Source organism: Trichechus manatus, unplaced genomic scaffold, assembly GCF_000243295.1.
Source record: "Trichechus manatus latirostris isolate Lorelei unplaced genomic scaffold, TriManLat1.0 scaffold00123, whole genome shotgun sequence".
NCBI lineage: Eukaryota > Metazoa > Chordata > Mammalia > Sirenia > Trichechidae > Trichechus > Trichechus manatus.
In genome coordinates this window covers 189660-201698 of record NW_004444059.1, presented here as the reverse complement: position 1 = coordinate 201698, position 12039 = coordinate 189660, and the positions used below count along the sequence as shown (strand labels likewise).

The 12039-nt window shown below is 38.4% G+C and overlaps 1 protein-coding gene across 1 annotated transcript; it reads right to left on the bottom strand.

Annotated features, from left to right (window-relative positions):
- Positions 1 to 4524: 4524 nt before the first annotated feature.
- Positions 4525 to 5621, bottom strand: LOC101355470 (olfactory receptor 8S1-like). The gene has a single exon (XM_004384591.2). It carries the CDS (start codon positions 5595 to 5597, stop codon positions 4668 to 4670), a length of 930 nt encoding a protein of 309 aa, XP_004384648.1. The 5' UTR covers positions 5598 to 5621; the 3' UTR covers positions 4525 to 4667.
- Positions 5622 to 12039: the final 6418 nt, after the last annotated feature.

Below are 12039 nucleotides of genomic sequence, written 5' to 3'. Positions count from 1 at the left end.
TGTAGTTCCTGGGGAAGGAGGTTGGCAAAGCCACTGTCACTGCTCAGGGTACCACTGCCTCTTTAAGGGCTCACTGCAAAACAAATGCTGAATGCTATTTCTGCTTTTCGCCTTTTTTTTGTAAAAGCAAAAATCCTCTTTGGATTTCTTTTGGTGTTAGTGAAAACAGGTATTAATGTAGGTGTTTCATAGAACTGAATTGGCATAAAGCGAACTTTCAAAAAGCAGGGGATACCTGTACTATTAAAAGATCCAGGATTTCTTAGGAAAATGGCTGCTTCCAGTCTAGGGCATAAGTGTACCTGATAAATCTGGGATCTTTGTGTGTGTGTGTGTGTGTGCCAGAAAATAAGGAAGCCATTAAAATGTAATACAGTCATCAAGAGGGCACAGCCAGAGACTACAGGCCAAGGATATGATATTTTTATCTAAAAAATAATGACTGAAATTGATTAAGACACATTGAATGTATAAAAAGACATGTTTGAATAACAATGTACCATCAATCATTTAATAAAACAATCAATAAAGGGACATAAAAAAAAGCTCACTGCATATCAATGGAGATCACTCTAAAAATTGATAACTAAAGGGAAAGAATTAAGTACTTATCCTGCCTTCTAGCATAAACTATATTTCAGGGTAATCAAATAAACCATAATGGATAAGAAACCAGATAACAAAGAAGGAATAATAATATTATAAAATTACTACTTTGAAGCTTCAGTTGAAAAACTGCTTCAGACAATGGTCATCAGTGGTTGGTAAAAATTTTGAAGTAAAAGAAGGATGGAGAACTTTACAATGAAGGGATAAGACTGTCATCACCTGAACCCACTGATTAATCTTGTCATCCAAAAAAAAAAAAAAATGGGGTAACTAAATATCATATTTCTCCTGCTGAAATGCAGCATGAAGTGCAAAACTCCACTTGTGAAGTATGTTTTAAGACTCGTCTTTTCTCAAGATAAAATGCAGGATAGGAGGACAAGCTAAATGACACAAGGAAGAAAATCCATTAAATCGAGAATGTGGGTATTCCACAGGCAAATTATATGTATTTCTTCAAAAAATCAATAACAGTAACAATTTCCATATCTGCTCAGAAACTGTGAAGACTTCTGCCATGACAGTCCTGGTTCTCCTCTTGGGTAGGACCTCCTGAATCTAGTCCATCTTAGTCTGAAAGCTCCAATGAAACCTATTCTTTGGTGTAAGCAACTGAATCTGATAGCAGATAATTATGAAAAGGATGTAGCAGCCTTGTAGAGTTAATACAGGGGGAGTTCAGTGATAAAGATCATGGACTCTGGATTCAGACTGCCTGGATTAAAATTCCAGTTACACAGTTTCCTTGCTATGAATCACTGGACAAGCATACAACACAAACATCTTATGTCTCATTTCCTCATCAGCGAAGGGAAACTAACAATAAAACTTGTCTTACATACTTGTTGATATGATTAAGTAGGATAATAAAGACAAAGTACTGAATGAGTGTTTTATTTCTGCCATAAGAAATTACCACAAATTCAGTGGCTTTTAAACAGCACAAATTTATTATCTCACAGTTCTTTAGGTCAGAAATCAGGGTAAGCTCAACTGGTTTCTCTGCTCCAGGTCTCACAAGGCTGAAATCTAGGCTCTGAGAAGAGCACATTCAGGTTGTTGGGAGAATTCCCATGTGGATATAGGATTGAGATCTCTCCTGTTTCCTTGCTAGCTGTTGGCTGGGGATCATTCTAATCTTCTAAAGACCACCCACAATCCCTGGCTCATGTTCCCCTCTATCTTCAGAGTCAGCAATGGGGAGTTGTGTCTTTCTTATACTTAGAATATCTCTGATCTGCCCTTCTACCTCATCTTTCCTGCCTACATCCAGAGAAGTTTCTCTTCTTTTAAGGATTTGTGTGATTAGGTTTTGCATGCCTTTGATAATCTAGGATAATCTCCTTATTTTAAGGTTTATAATTTTAATTACATCTGCCCAGTGCTTTTTTTCACATAAGGTAAGATATTCGCAGGTTCCAGAGATTAGGATGAAGACATCTTTGTGGAGGCATTATACCTACCACAATCTGCCTTCTCACCCCCTAAGATTCATGTCCATCCCACATGCAAAATACATTCATCCCATCCCAAGGTCCCAAAGATCTTACTCCATTACAGCGTCAACTCAAAGCCCAAAATCTTATCTAAATCTCATCAGCTCAAAAGTCCAAAATCTTATCATCTAAATTAGTTATGGATGGGACTCTGGGTATAAATCCATCCTGCAGTACATTTTCCCTCTATCTGTGAAAGTATAATACTAAAGGGACAAGTTTTCTGCTCCCAACATACAATGGTGTAACAGGCCTGGGGTAACAGGTATAGTCATTCCAGTTCAATAACAGAAAATTGAAGGCAAAAAGGAGTCATCAGTCCAAAGCAATTTCAAAATCTATTAGGTTTTGAAGCCTGGGAATAATCCTATGTGACTCTTGATCCAACCTCTGAGCTGGTGGCTCTTCCATCTGAATTATCGTTTTTTATTTATGAAAGGTAGCAGGCATTTGCAGCTAAGGTTTTATCAGCTGCTTCTTGTCAATAGAATGTGGGAGGTTTGACAGCCTTCCTTCATTTCATGCATTCTCTGTCTTTTTCAGTCCACTCAATGTTTCCAATTAAAGAATCAAGAACTTTTTAAATCTTCCATGCATGTAACAGGGACTCACTCCAATACGCAGAAGCAAGGTCCACAAATTTTTTTTAGATAATCCATTCTTTATATTTGGGTTCTGCTGAGATGACAGCAGGGCAAAGTCTTTAAGTTTCCTAGAGGCCTCTGGTTTGATTGAGGGAATCTCTGAGTCACACGTTTAGTTCCTTGTAACTGAATACTCTGAAATTTTGGTCATTCCAAGGTTTCAGCAAAGGATTATAAAATTACAAACTCAATTTTTTCTCCAGAGTGTACTTTTCTTGACACTGAATCTCTTGATTTTAATGACTTTTTCCATGGGGATAAGCTGAGAATGTCACAAATCATCAAGTCCTGGTTCCTTTTTGAATAACAGTTCTTCCCTCAATTTATCTCTTTCCTTTTGCATTTTACTGTAAGCAGCAAGAAGAAACCAGGCCACACCTTCAACACTTTGCTTGGAAGTCTCCTTATCTACATACCTGCTTTGCACATAACTGCAGGACACAATTTCACTAAAGTTCCTGTCAATATATAACAAGGATTTCCTTTCCTCCAGTTTCCAATATTTCTAATTTCCTTCTGAACCTTCACTGTTAGGGCCTTGAATGTCCATATTTCTGCTAACAAACTGTTCATGGCAAGCTAGGCTTTTTCTATCATCTTCCACAAATATTTTCAGCCACCACCCACCACTTGATTCCAAAGCCAAATTCACATTTTTCGGTATTTTTTACACCAGCACCCAACTCCTGACACCAACATCTGTATAGTTTTCTATTGCTGCCATAACAATTACCACAAACTTAGCAGTAATCTTAGATTCTAAGATTCTCGTGGTTAAAATCTCTCTGATCTCCCTTTCTCCCTCATCTTTCCTGCCTTCAGGGGGAGAAGGTTCTCCGTTTTCAAGAATTCATTTGATTTGGCCCACCGTGATAATTCATGGTAATTTCCCTATCTTAAGGTTCATAAACTTAGTTGCGTCTGCACATATTCACAGGTTCCAGGGATTAGAAGGAGAACATCTTTGGGAGGCTGTTCTGCCTACCACAGATAGCACAGTTCTTGGCATGAGTTAAGAATAATAACTAATTTGCTATTATTACTATTTTTATTAAAAATATGACCTGTTGTTGTTGTTAGGTGCCATTGAGTCTATTTTTGACTCATAGCAACCCCATGTGATAGAGTAGAACTGCCCCATAGGGTTTTCTAGGCTATAATCTTTATGGGAGCAGATCACCAGCTCTTTCTCCTGCAGAGCCACTGGGTGGGCTCGAACAACCAACCTTTCAGTTAGCAGCTGAGCACTTAACCGTTGTGTCACCAGGGATTCTTAAAAAATATGACCTAAGGAAGGACAATTGCCAAGGGAGCATGGTTTCATAGACTGTCTATTTAGGCCACTACAGTCAGATTGACTCTGTTCCAAATGCCTTCGTTTTTTGTTTGTTTGTTTTGGCTCAATATTCAAATCTCTTTAAGAAAGATTCTGATGTACCTAGCCTGGGTCATGGTTTCACTTCTTGTCCCAGTGCACTGTTAGGAGAAAGGGGTAGAATGTTATTAGCCTATCTTGGGTTGTGTGATCACCCTCTTTGATGAACATATGAATCTGAGAGAATCACTTTTACTGAAAATTTAGGGTGTAATTATTAGAAGAAAAATGAAGGGATAATGGGCAACTAATAGCAACACATGTCCACATAGATATGAATAATAAATTAACATTTTCATAAAATGATCTCCCAGAGAAGATAGTTATCATATCCATTACTCCTGCTCTGAATAAGTTGACTCTGAATCATTCTAACAAAAGAGTTTTCTGCCCTCTTCAGAAGGATTTCCAAGGAAGTAAATACCACCATGTTCCCTATGGCATCTAGCATCATGGACAGTCAAGGAATTCTCTTTAAAGGCCAGTTACCTGGTATCTTGTATTAGAACGGCCCAGTTTCTCTTTCATCCTGATTTGTGTCTGTTACATGAGAGGACGAAAATATTTTCTGAACATTCTTCCCATGGCTGCCTTCACCTCCTTGTTCTGGAGGCTGTAGATGAGGGGATTCAGCATAGGTGTGATTACACTGTTTTGCAAAGGAAAGATTATCTCCAGGGGGGAACCTGAGGTTGGCAAGAGATAGCTGATGAAACCTGAGCCATAGAAAAATATCACAGTAGTGAGGTGGGAGGAGCAGGTGGAGAAGGCCTTGCTTTGGCTGGAGGTGGAAGTGATGCTCATAATGGTGGAGATGATGCACGCATAGGAGGAAACAATCATTATGAACGTTCCAAAGAAATGCAGGATAGAGGAGCAGAGCAGTAGCATAAAGTTGATAGAGGTATTATAGCAAGACAGAAGGAAGACAGAAGACAGCTCACAGATAAAGTGGGGGATAGTCTGGCCCTCACAAAAGTCTGACTTGACAGCCAGGAGAGTATTGATAACAGCTTCGGCAAAGGCCAGGCCGCAGGAACCCCATACCAGCCCAACACACAACTGTTTACTCATCACCTGACCATAGAGCAGAGGGGAGCTGATGGCCACATAGCGGTCATAGGCCATCACTGCCAACAGACAGGCCTCAGTGCCCCCTGTGGCAAACACAAAGAAGGCCTGAGCCAGGCAGCCCTGTACAAAGATGGTTTTGCTTTCAGAAAGTAGATTCTCCAGCATCTTGGGTACTGTGACAGAGGAGTGGCAGAGGTCCAGGAAGAACAGTTGTTTTAAAAAGAAGTACATGGGTGTGTGGAGGTGAGAATCAGCCCTGATCAGCAGCAGCATTAAGAAGTTCCCTGTTAGAGTGAGGAGGTAAACAAGAAGGAATAGCACAAATAGGACAGCCTGAATGTGGCAGTCAGTAGACAGTCCAAAGAGAATGAACTCACTAATAGCACTATAGTTTTTCATTGCTGTATGTCAAAGTGTTCTCTCTGGAATATAAGAAAGAGGATCCACCAAAACTGCTTTAATGCCTCTCAGTTACCCCAGCACCTACATCTTATTCTCCATAAATATCTTTTCAATACTGTCCCAAAATTCACATTCAGATATTTAAAAGTTAACTTCCTGATCATCGGATTAACATAGACATTCTAAGTCAACTAAATATATTTGGACAACAAAACATCACGGAATTCATAGTCTGGGGTGTGCAATTAGATTATTTTGGATTTTTCTTGTTTTAAATTTCCCCCATTTCATTCAGTGGTATCGCGTTACTATCTAATTGTAAAATTTATTCATATAATAATAATGAACTTTTAAAAACTAGCACCCTAGATCAGGGGACCCAGTGATATTTTAGGTAGACTTTTGTGGGCAGTGCTATGCCTGCAATAGGTCATGAGAAGCTGTTTACTATTACAGTACAATGCCCTGGTTAGTTACACAATACCCATCCTAAAACCTACATATCCAATAATATATGCAGTCACCCCTCCTGTCCAAGCCCTCGTATCAGGTTAAAAAGCTCCACATGCTTACCTGAACTACCTTCCCAAGCTTTAGAACTTGTGCATGTTTTCCCACGCTGACCCGATATTCTAGATTTTACCTGTGTCTCAGAATAACTCCTCAATACTCCTCACAATCTAGAGACCCATGCCGGCCTTTGCGGTTCTAATTCAGCATTAGCCCATTTAGTTCATCCGTGGAGACGGAAGAGCCCATTGTTGGTTAACTGAACAGCTGAGTCGCCCAGCCCTGGTGAAGGACAAAATCCAATCACCTGCATTCTCAATTGATGGCGCACTCTCGGTTGTGGCAGCAATACTTTCAGATCCAGTACCTGACAAAACTTCTCAGTTTGTAAAGTCAACATTGAGAATACTGGTTTAGGAGAGAAGTAAAAAAATCAAGCTGAAAGTTAACTTTGATGATGGATCAACACTAGTGATACAAAATAGTAAATTGTGGACTATATCTGAGTATTTATTTCCAGTTATTTGGGGAGAGGATAGAGCAGATCATTGCTTAAATTCTTCCTCTTTCACTCTTCAGTTTACATCTAGCGCCATTGTACAAGGGGGGACACCCAGCACTCATCCTGAGAGCCCCTCATCACCTCCAGAGCAAAGCAGCTTGGAAGTGAAGAAAATCATTACTTTTTCAGTCCAGGCAGAAAGTTCACAGTAGTCAGGCCTGTGTTGTACGATTTCAGGGCCAGCACACACACAAAATCCCCTTCCTCTTGGTCACTTCCAAACATAGCATAATTTACTAGCTCCAGAAATTCCATGAGCTGGGGAGAAAATCTTAACCTTGGAAAAAGGCAAAACTGTGCATAGAAACTACCAGTGCAATAAAAGTCAATGCTAGGAGCTTGATTCCAGGGCAGGTTTCTTCTTAAGGTAATTTAGAGATTCTCAGAACAATCTTCCAAAAATAAAATTAAAACTTATATTTTTACTGTGGCTGATGCTTGAAATGTAACTTATTATTATTTATTGATTGATTTATTATTTCATTCTATGTTTCAAAATTTCAAATAAACAGCCCTGGGAGCATAACATAGTGGATTTGTTTCTAGATATTAACACCATTATATGGAAGAAATTAATTGGCTCCTGCCCAAAGGAAAATCTCCTTGAGAACTTTTCATTTCAGAATCAAACAAAGGGCACCATAATAAATAGCTCATGGAAGATGCTCAGAATGTGATAGTAGAAAACAAAAACGAATGAATAAATGAATGAGAGAGAGAGCGACATTGCTCTTGGAAGATAAGCCTGTCTATGTGTCCAAAATGGGGACTTCCAGACAGTCTATATTAGCTTGACGGTTCTGAATTCATGAACGGGCACTTGGCATGAGGGAAAAGTACTAAAGTGAGAGGCAGCAAAGATAAACATAACCCATTTTCTAAATGTGTCCTGATTATGCTCTAACTTCTGCCTCCTTACCCTGTTAGATGCCTCATATGTTCTGGGATGGGTTAAAGGAGGTTTGGGAAGTTTTTTAATGCAAGATTTTTCTAAACAAGCCTGGAATTCGATATTATTACTGCGTAAGTGTCTCTAGGGTTTATATAAATCGTAGTGATTTCATTGTGCAATCAACTGACAATATTTTGAATAGTACTTCTCCACACGAGTGAGGACATACTATAAGCACCACACAACTGACATCATTTGTAGAGTTGCCGGTTCCAGCTCTCCAGGAAGTGCACTGAACAAGGCACACTGCGTCACATACACAGCATCCTGCAGCAGGCAAATTTGCCCTAGAAGCAGGACATGATGAGGCATTGTACGGCGCAAAAAGAATTATGTCCCAAGAGTTCTTTAGAGCTGAAGTACTACCTTAGAGGACAAGGACCTATGTTTCAAAAGGCTTCAAATCTCATCTATTTAAGCATAAATTTAATCAGTAAGTTTTATTTAAATAACAGACTGTCCACTGTGGATGATCAAACTAAAATGACACTAAAACTTTTAAAAACACAGTTAAGTTACAGATAACAATTACCGTGTATTTTCTTTTATTATGAAGTATTGCCCCATGGGCTACAGACCATAGTGTTTGCAATGCAAACTTGATAATAAAACTTTATGCTTGATGAAAACACATTCACCATTCCCAGCAATGTACACACTGCAAACTAACTCTTCAAATGCATAGTTAAGGTAACTGTTAATGTGCTTGTATTTTTGTTTATGTTAAAAGTTGTGAGTTCTCACTGTGGTGTGAAACAAGGATAAATAATACATCGAGCTTGCTCAAATACGTGCTAGGTAGATGTCTGTCCTCAGTGCCTTGTATTAAAGCCATATTTTCACAGTTAAAATGGTCCAATAAAGGCAACTAAGGTCAAGCATAAAATGGCAAATACATCTCAAATTACTCAACTGTTTGACACTGTTACTGATTTTTAAATTGGTAGATATTTCACATAATTTAATTTTTAGGTACAGATTCACAGACTAAAACAAATGTTGAACTAGAAACTTATAAGCAAATGATTGTGCATTTGTTCCACAAACATAGGTTAGAAATGGAGTTTTACAGGCTTGCGATGTCATAGCTTTTACAGAAGTACCCTTTTGTTGACTGTGTTAGTTGATGTCAGAAATCATGGTATGTACATTGCCATCAGTGGATATGTTTATACGGACAAGGATTCCATCTTCTGTTGTGAAGAAATTAGAAGTCTTTCAGTGTAAATGGACTGCATGTTGTATACTCATTTTTCATTTTATTTACGTTCTTGCTTTATAAATGCATACGTAGATAGGGTGGTAGGATCTGCACTTATAAAAACAAGCTCTATTCCAATACTTGTTGCTGCAGTGTATGTATTTCTTAAAGGTATTATTTTATATTGATAGTTTAAAAAATACTGCCAACTCGTAAAATAAGTTTATAACTTATACAGACTTTGTGATTTCTTTACTTTTAGTTACCACAAAAACCCAAAAACACAAAAACTCTTTAGAGTTCAGGGAATAGAGGAATGCCTGATCTATAAAGACTGGAAATCTGCGCTTGATGTTCTTACTACTCAGTTGGCAGTCTCACCTCCCCCAACCTTCCTAGGCTCTGATGAAATGGAGGCTGTATGCCAAAGGGTAAGGAAAACAGCGGAGGGGTGTCAGAGCTCCTTGGAGACACGCATATGTGAGATCTGTAAGGGTACATAAAATACCTTAAAAAAAAAAAATTCTCCCTGGCGCAAAAAAAAGAAAGAAACCGCTCCCTTCCCCCCCCCCCCCCCCCCCCCACATCTCTACCTTAGAACATTTACTTTTGAAAACTTGTCATTGTAAATTCTCTTTCTGCTTCCTTGAGATGTATGCAAATCCTTTAAAAAGCTGAATAAGCCTCTTGCCAGTTTTACAACCCAGGAATCTTTTTCTCAAGGACCTGGAGCCATCTCTTTGAAATGTAATCATCAAGGAAGAGAGCACCCCTGTCTCCCAGCTTCCCTGGGAGGGTAGGAGCCCAACTGCGGCAGATGCCTGGCTCCAAGTTGCAAAACTACTCGCTGTCATAAAGGTACGACAAATTTATTTTTCCACCAGATAAAGGCAATTAGCAAATATTAGTGGCTGCCCCAATTACCAGGTGAGTTTAGGATAAACTGTTGTGTGACAAATTGTGCCGTCAAGTCCTTTTGAGGATTAGTTGTCGTTTATCTTGAGAACGTTTACAAAATGGGTTGCATCTGCTTGGCTATATGAAAGGGTCAGATTTCCTTCTGTCTTTGCAACCACTTTAGCGTATGCATTGTCTGTGATGAGCATTACACTCTGGTTTAATGTTTTATTCAACAATAAAACAGTTTTCTTTCTCTTCCACCTTTGTGAAGAGGGGTTCTGAGTTGGCAGGAGATTTTGTTTTTAATTATATTTTCCCAGCAGGTCTTATCCTAGATCTTTTACTTTGTAGCTACGCAAGCTCTGAAAAAAAAATTTCATCTTTTAATTTCAAGTTTCCCACCAGCATAGCGGGGTAACAATACCTACTTGGCAGTGTTGTGAGAATTTAATTGAATAATTTAGATAAATTAAGAGCTTTAATAAACTCAGGTTACTATTTATATTTAAATGCTCAATATTACAAAGGAAGAGGAAGAGAGGCACACCTGAGAAGCCGATAAGGACATTTTAGGGAGAAGATTGAAAACTAGTCAATCTGGAGAAGGTTGGACTGCAGGAGAGCTCCAGCACAGGAAAAGAGAGGTAAGATGAGAGGGCTCAGAAAAAAAGTAAGTGCCTTAGAAAGCCAGTAAGAGAGAGAGGGAGAGAAGGGGACAAAGAAGTAGACTAAGAACTGGTCAGAAGGGACAAAAACATCAGATAATTTAGGGAGGACGTTATTATACTCCTGGCTTGTATTCTGGAGGTCAAAGTCAACAGGTGAACACATCTTAGCTCAGATGATTCCCATTGAGAGAATGTACCACAACTATTCACCTCTGGGAATAGATATAGTTTTCTATCCTAGGAAACTAGGTGAGAAAAAAGAAGTATGTTTACCCAGGCTCCAAAAGCCTCTGTAGCTAAATCTTCAGAAGCTTTTTCTAATTTCTGCCCAGATCATCTTGAAAAATTCAAATTCTTGATGAATTTCTTTCATTTTTCTTAATCCTGGTCACACAATCATTTGTCCATGTAATTTCCCCTATGACTAATATTTTCAGGTTAGCATTATTCAAATAAAGAATTATCCAGTGTAACCAATCAGAAGAAGGCAGCTGAGTTTAGGCAGCCAATGGGTTGTTAGACTAAGTATAGGAGCCTAAGAGGCAGCTGGCTCACTGCCAGGCAGTCCCTGTAGTCACGCCAAGAAGCTTGACTTCGGACTCATTTACTAAAAAGAGGAACTTTTTTCTTAGAGTATCAGGGGATTTTATTATACATAATCTTTGGAAATCCTGGGCTGAAGCAATAACCCTGAACTATTGAATGAGAAATCTTGCTATTCTGATGAAAATGGGGAGGGAACAGAGAGGGAATAGGAAATTTGGTCCATGTAGGAATCTCCCATGGGTCAAATACAAGGTGGATGAACCTTCTGGGATTTACTATGGAAGCTGAGAAGTGACTTGGAGTTTACTGTCTCATCATTTTCCCATATGTATATGAATAGGTTTGTAAATACAACAAGGTTGAGTATCAGGATAGTTAAAGGAGTAAAAATAAGACAAACTTACCTTTTATTATTTTATTATACAAGAAATTATAAATCACTCAAGCAGCACATAAGTGACTCTCCTGCCACATCATTAGATACTATCCCTCCTACTTTTTTTTATCATGAATAGATGTTTAATTTTGTCACGTGTTTTTTATGCATCTATTGAGATTATTATGTGGTTTTTCTTATTTAGTCTGTTAAGATACTGAATTTCATTGAAATTGGTTGAGCCCTACATTTCTGGGATAAATCCCATTTGATCAGGCTGCTTTATCCTTTTTTATAAGATATTTCTGTATTTTATTTGCTAATATTTTGTTGAGGGCATTTGTGTTTATGTTAATGAGGGGTAAACATAACCTGTGGTTTTGTATCTTGTAATATCTTTTTCTATGTTATGTGTTAAGGTTATGCTATGCTGTCCTCATAAAAATAGTTGGGAAGTATTTCCTTCTCTTCTGTTTTCTGAAAGAGAATGTGGAGAACTGATGCTTCTTTCTTAAATTTCTGATAGAATTTACCATAAAACACTCTAGGCCTGGAGTTTTCTGTTTCTCAAGGGTTTTAACTACAAATTCAATTTATTTAGTAGATATAGGGTTATCCAACACCCTTTCATGATAAAAAAAATACTTAACAAACCAGGAATAGAAGGGAAATTCCTCAACATGCTAAAGGGCATTTATGAAAGGCTTGTGGCTAATATCATACT

Bases quoted from the DNA above. Each gene is read 5' to 3' on its own strand.
- LOC101355470 (XM_004384591.2), bottom strand. From the start codon at position 5,597: ATGAAAAACTATAGTGCTATTAGTGAGTTCATTCTCTTTGGACTGTCT.